Source organism: Leptonychotes weddellii, chromosome 15 (genome assembly GCF_054177405.1).
Source record: "Leptonychotes weddellii isolate Sample4059 chromosome 15, ASM5417740v2, whole genome shotgun sequence".
Taxonomy (NCBI): domain Eukaryota; kingdom Metazoa; phylum Chordata; class Mammalia; order Carnivora; family Phocidae; genus Leptonychotes; species Leptonychotes weddellii.
This window is the reverse complement of record NC_138383.1, coordinates 36,274,297-36,281,290: the sequence shown is the minus strand read 5'-3', so window position 1 is coordinate 36,281,290 and position 6,994 is coordinate 36,274,297. Positions and strand designations below refer to the sequence as shown.

At 38.2% G+C, this 6,994-nt stretch overlaps 1 protein-coding gene across 1 annotated transcript in view; it reads right to left on the bottom strand.

Moving 5' to 3' along the window:
- The window catches only part of NLK (nemo like kinase), a 167,823-nt gene that overhangs the window by 22,675 nt on the left and 138,154 nt on the right, over positions 1-6,994 (bottom strand). The window contains exon 6 of the mRNA XM_081805422.1: positions 3,039-3,248. Within this exon, the coding sequence (XP_081661548.1) occupies positions 3,039-3,248 (210 nt within the window). The remainder of the gene's footprint in view (positions 1-3,038; positions 3,249-6,994) is intronic.

Below are 6,994 nucleotides of genomic sequence, written 5' to 3'. Positions count from 1 at the left end.
ACCGCCTTTACAATCTTCTGTAGTGCGAAAACTGTTCTAACTGCATAACCTAATTAGCAATAACATATCATTCAGATCCCTCCAGGATGGAAAATTCTTACCTACAGAATACTTCTTTTCCTTGTACTGGGATTGCCAGATATAAAGCACTACTTTCTGCACTTATCAAAAATATGAAGTTTAGGGCGTCTGGGTGGCTCAGTTGGTTAAGTGTCTGCCCTCAGCTCAGGTCATGATCCCAGGGTCCTGGGATCGAGTCACATTGGGCTCCCTGCTCAGTGGGGAGCTGCTTCTCCCTCTCCCCTTGCTCCTCCTCCCTGCTCACGCACTCTCTCTGTCAAATAAATAAATAAAATCTTAAAAAAAAAAAAAGAAAACTATCAAGTTTAGATAAGGATCACTGCCCTCCAGGATAATGGAGATGGTCAAGTAGCTTGTATTCCATAGAAGATCTCTATACAAAGCTTTTTGGGAAAAGTATGTCGGTGATACTTTTGGACCTCTAACAACTACTGTAAAGGTAGAAGAAAATGACTGGCTCATGAAAACCAACGGAAACATTCAGAAAGTTGTCTAAAATGGGTAAGATCCATGGGTGAGAAACATTTTTATGAAGTCTGCTAGGGTTTTTATTTCTCAAAGATACAGAGAATATGCTACAGAAAATAACTACTTGCATTTAGAAGTTAGATCTTTTCCCATTTTAGATCTTGATTTCTCATCCTAAAATACACTGATGATAGATAGATGTGAGTTCTCTGTCAGTGGCTACATCAGACTGGCAAACTCAAGACCTATGCATTTCTCTAGATAATCAGGTATCTGAATCCTGCCTACGCCAGTTGCTTCACACTTTACACACACACACACACAGTTCTTTTCAGCAGCAATCCAAGATCCTTGTTCAATATATGGGATTTGAACAACCCCGTTTTTTTTTTTTTTTTAAGATCTATTTCTTAAAGAAAGAGAGCATGCATGTGCACGCACGTGCGTGCGCCACCCCCCCACACACAGGGTGGGAGGGGCAGAGGGAGAGGGAGAATCTTAAGCAGACTCCCCGATAAGTGTGTAAAGACCGATGTGGGGCTGATCCCACAACCCTGAGATCATAACCTGAGCCGAAATCAACTCGGATGCTCAACTGACTGGGCCACCCAGGTGTCTCAAACAACCCCTTAACTTTTTTTTTTTTTTTAGAGAGCGAGCGAGAGAGAAACAGCATGAGAGGGGAGAGGGTCAGAGGGAGAAGCAGGCTCCCCGCTGAGCCGGGAGCCCGATGTGGGACTCGATCCCAGGACCCTGGGATCATGACCTGAGCCGAAGGCAGACGCTTAACCATCTGAGCCACCCAGGCGCCCCAACCCCTTAACTTTTATTTAAGCTTTTCTGTATGGCAGTTTCTTATGTCTAGATATGATGGGTCTTACAGGTAGGTCCATTAAAATCTACTTTCTAAAGAAATTGAATAGTAAAGTGGGTATTATCAGTAGTACCCAGCATTAAAATTATATATGATAATTTTTTATCACTAGGATCAATTTTTAAGATGTAAACTTGGTAAAAATAGACTTTGAAAGTATAGCAGAGAAATAATTTCAAATGCTGATCATAGCATATACAGTTTCAAATGTATCAGTTAATTCTTTGTAGAAGAGTATAAAAGAAATTATTCCATTTTGGGCCAAGTGTATGAATTATTTACAAAGATACACAGTAGTCAGGGTGATCTTTTAAAATGTGATCAATCAAATCTTAACACTCCCTTGCTCAAAACCTTCATATAGCTTTCCATTACAGTTTGGACAGAGTAAAATCCAAAGTCCTTATCCAGTCACCACAGTCAGGCTCTCTCTCTCTCTGACCTGTCTCCTACAATCTTCCCCCTTGATCATGCCATCCCTCCAACAGGCCACACTTGTTCTTGCCTCAGAGGCTTAATTATGTTGGTTGTCCTTTTCCTGAAACACGCTCAGTATCTTGCTCCCTCATTTTACTTGAGTCATGCCTCGAATGTCATTTTCTCAGAGAACCCTTTAGCACTGCTCTGCTCTATCATAATTCCCTATCCCTAACCTGGTTCAATTTTTCTCCACAGAATTTATCATTACTTAGCTTACTTACATTATATTTATTTGTGTACTTATTTATTTTGTCTCATGTGAAAATTGCACAAAGGCAGGAACTAACTTTTTCTTATTTACCCCTGCAATCCTAACATCCTGGCATATAACTACTATAATAGTCGTTAATATTTGCTGAGTGCTTACTATGTGCCAGGCCTCATTTTCAGCTTTATTATTTCTTTTAATTTGCACAACAATCCTCACAATGGTTTAGTTTGCCTAAGAATTAATAGATAGTAAGTGGCAGAGCTAGGATTTGAACCCCCCAATTTGATTTTACAGGCTGAGCACATCATTGATACATTATTCTCATGCAAACACTATTGTTAAGGATAAAACAATACTTAAGAATTATCTCAAGAAAATATGTGGGGTAATGAATTAGCTCTTAGGGCAGATAAAGTATCACCAATGGTTTCCTAAAGCTACATTTTAATAAGCTCCTAATGTTCTCTGCCATATTTAAATATGTTAGCCCAAAAATAAAGGTTCGAAATGTTCTTAAATGTTCACATTTAAGGAAATCAACACTCAAAATTTATATTCTAAGCACAAAGTGTAAGTACATTAAGGCATCAAATGCATTTTCGAGTCTGACCCATTCAGTCAGAAAGAACAGAGGCCCTCTAACAGTGGAAGATTACACCTGTGCAAACTGTTACAGCAGGGTCTGCTGCTATGCATCAGTGCATGTAATAAAGTCAACACTCCCTCTAATAGGTTCGTAAGTTACAAAATGAATCTCTCTGAAATCTTCAACTTCCTAACTTTCTGAATTTTAAATGAACCTCAATTTGCTAAAAGCAACTTAAGACAGTACAATGAATAAGCCCCACACATGTGTGCAAGACGGTTTTTCCTTTAAATCTGTAATAGAACTGAAAGCTACTAAAGCCTAAAGTAAAATCATACCTGCTGAATTGGACTTTGTGCCTGAAACAGTATTCTTCGTCCTAGTAGTTCTGCAAAGATACATCCGACAGACCAGATGTCAATAGCATTGCTGTAATGACGACTGCCCATCAGGATTTCCGGAGCCCGATAATACTGAGTGACAACTTCCTGAGTCATATGACGGGATTCATCTAATTCCTCCACTCTGGCCAATCCAAAATCACAAATCTAAATAGAAAAGATTATCAAAATATTGTTAAAGAGACAAATATATTTACAAATGGTAAAGTAAAACAAAATAAGCAAAAAATCAAAATCTCGATAGATCTCTGAACTTTGAAAAGTTTCGAATGATATAGGTAGAGTGTATTTGTGTCAATATATAATTTGATCTTATTTGCATAAGAGGAAAAAAAAGTCTCAAAATTCCTTATTTCTATATAAAATGATGAATCTTAAAAATATTCTTCTCGGGCACCGGGGTGGCTCAATTGGTTAAGCATCTGCCTTTGGCTCAGGTTATGATCCCGGGGTCCTGGGATCGAGTCCCGCATCCGGCTCCTTGCTCAGCAGGGAGCCTGCTTCTCCCTCTGCCTGCCACTCTCCCTGCTTGTGCGCGCGCTCTCTCTCTCTTTGCCAAATAAATTAAAAAAAAATAAAAATCTTAAAAAAAAATTCTTCTCACTCATCTTTTCAACTGATAACTAAACCAAAAAGACAGCTCAATGCATATTTCTAGGTTTAATGTACAAACCAGACTATGTATTTTCAAGGCTTATCAAGGAATTATACGAAAAAAAAGTGCCTATCTTGAAGACCTCCTGAGCTATGTTCACTGTCTTTATGGCATACACATAGTAAAATTTCTTTAGATCTATGGGTTTCAAACTGCGTCCTAAACTTCCCATGTACCTATCTATTTAAAATACTATTCACACTCAAATATGTATGTCAAAATGTAGCACACTGTAGGATATCAATGCTACTAGTTGTCACTCATTTCTTTGTGCTGTAAATATTTAAATGAATGCCTCTCATCATTTGGAAAGTATGCTAGAACCCCGTAACACAACAGTAAATGAGAAAGTGGTTAATTTATATGCAGACCGAGGAATAAATCTTTTCTTGTTATTTCTGTTTAACTGAAAAGTATGCTGAGGTTACAAGGTGAGCTGTTAGGAGACAGCAGCAGTGCCACCACCAGCAACTTCTGTTTATTTTCAGGAATTTCTCATATTAAGAAAATTTTCTTAATACTGGGCCACCAAAACAAAAAGTGGGAGCACTGAGGTTAAGATAAGAGAGTAAGGGCCTTCCAAGCTCCAGCATTTTCACTGATTAACTTCATGAGTCAATATTATAAGTGAACAATATTATAAGAAAACACTGTTTTCTAAGTTGAGGTTGCAGCATAAGATTTTATTTGAAAAAAAGGGTCTTGGCAGCTTAAAAAAATGTTTGAAAACCATACCAAAAAGGAAAAAAAAAAACACCCCAAAACCCTATAAACTGCTTATCAAATTCTCCCAAAGGCTAGTGTTCAAATAACACATAATATTTTAAAACTCTCTTCCTTGGCCGTGACGTTTTAGGATATCTTTTAAAACAAAACAAAACCAAAGAACTTAAATCCATTTTCCTATATCTTTCCTGGATTTATAGAAAAACAACCACCACCACCACCAACCACCCACCAGACAGAAAATGTTTTCTGTTATACAGCAAATCCTCTGTTAAAAACACCAGTCTGTCTGGAGTCATTTTGGGCAATTTATCTGGAAGACAAGCTAAACCCAAAGTAAGAAGCTTATATGATCAGAAAAACAAAAAGATAATGAGATTTCCAACAAAATTATCCATTTTGTGCTTAATAGGAAACAAAATATATTCAGAATATGAAAGGATACTAATTTTTTTTTTTTTTGCGAGAGAGAGAATGAGAGACAGAGAGCACGAGAGGGAGGAGGGTCAGAGGGAGAAGCAGACTCCCTGTTGAGCAGGGAGCCCAATGTGGGACTCGATCCCGGGACTCCAGGATCATGACCTGAGCCGAAGGCAGTCGCTTTACCAACTGAGCCACCCAGGTGCCCGAAAGGATACTAATTTAAAAGAAATGTTTTATCATATTATTTTTGATGAATCTGTACACTTGAGAAGAGAGAATTAGTGTCCGTAGCTTGGCACTCCATTCTGGGTCTTAAAAGTAGGCTGCTAAGACAAGTCAAAGGAGTGGGGCACAATTTCAATTTATCCTGATCTTTGTGTTGTTTATTCATAAATGACATTTTCTTCTAGTTATTCGTTTGTGTAGCTAGAAGTTATAATACCATAACAGATAATCTGAAAAATGGACCTCAAGCAGGTAGTGGCACCAAGCAAGGCAGGTTCTAAACAAAATGCTTTGGGAAGTTCTCCAGCCAGAAACCAAAATAAGAAGAAACTGGCATTTTTAAATTGTCATAAAACTGATGTGGTCTGAACAGAATAAAGAATACTTAAGGTTTAAAAAAATTTTTTTTAAATTAAAATTAGAGTTATGGGGATAGGCTGCAGCTCTTTAAAAAGTGGAAAGGTAGCAGGGAAATGAACTCAATGACCTATAGAAGGAATATTTACTTTAGTGGACACTGGGAACAATTAATTTCTCTGTGAAAGAGACTGAACTACAACATTAGTTGTTTTCAGGGAAAATATGAAAGATAGTTTTTTTTTTTTAAAGATATTATTTGAGAGAGAGAGAGAGAGAGAACATGAGTGGGGGGGGAGAGAGGGAGAAGCACACTCCCCACTGAGCAGGGAGCCAGATGAGGGACTCCATCCCAGGACCCCCGGGATTGTGACCTGAACTGAAGGCAGATGTTTAACCGACTGAGCCACCCAGGAGCCCCTGAAAGATAGTTTTAAAAAAAAAAATCTTTCTAGAGTTAAATCAGGAACAGTTCTTCAAGGCTATAAGGAAGGGTGATTTTTTTTCACAGTATAACATACCAGCTTTTAAAGAAAACTGGCCAGAGTTTAAAGAAAGCATTTAAAATACAAAATGATATTCATTTATATACTTGCTTTTAATATTTAGTTTAACTGCCATCAAACTAAGTAACAATGACAGCTTGATAACTTATAAAGCAGGCAACATCTAAAAACCAGTTTTCTTGGGGTGCCTGGTGGCACAGTCGGTTAAGCATCTGACTCTTGGTTTTGGTTTAGGTCATGATCTCAGTGTCGTGAGGTCAAGCCCTGCGTTGTGCTCTGTGCTCAGCCTGGAGTCCGCTTGGAACTCTCTCTCCCTCTCCCTCTGCCCCTCCCCACTGTGCACACTCTTTCTTCCAAATAAATAAATCTTTATTTATTTAAACTTAAATATAAATAAACTTTATTTATTAAAACTACAAACAAAAAACCAGTTTTCTTTTTCAAATATATCAGTTGGAATGTTAAGAATATTTACTGCAGACTGAAGCACCATTAATACTGTAGCCACTCATAAAATAAATAGAATTTAAATTTGCTTACACAGAGATCACACAGTTCTAGGAAGGCCCTTATCTCTAATTTCTATGATGGGGAAAATATGGTAGGCCTCTCACTAGGAGTTCCATTAATACATCTATTAGAGGCAGGGAAATGCATATATGTGGATTTTGCGATTTGTGAGCCACTCTAACAAGAAACAACGGATGGGGGGTAGGTGGAGATACTGGGGGAAAGTAAAATTGAAATTGATGGCTTGAAATTTTGGGGCTACTAACTACAATTAAATCCTGTAATCAATTCCCCTTCAGAGGGAGTAGCAGGATTGGCTACTATATATTGCCAAATATATTTGACCCTTTTCTGGCTTAGTATTTTTATCTTCTTTTTTTAAAAAGATTTTATTGGGGCGCCTGGGTGGCTCAGTTGGTTAAGCGACTGCCTTCGGCTCAGGTCATGATCCTGGAGTCCCAGGATCGAGTCCCGCATCGGGCTCCCTGCTC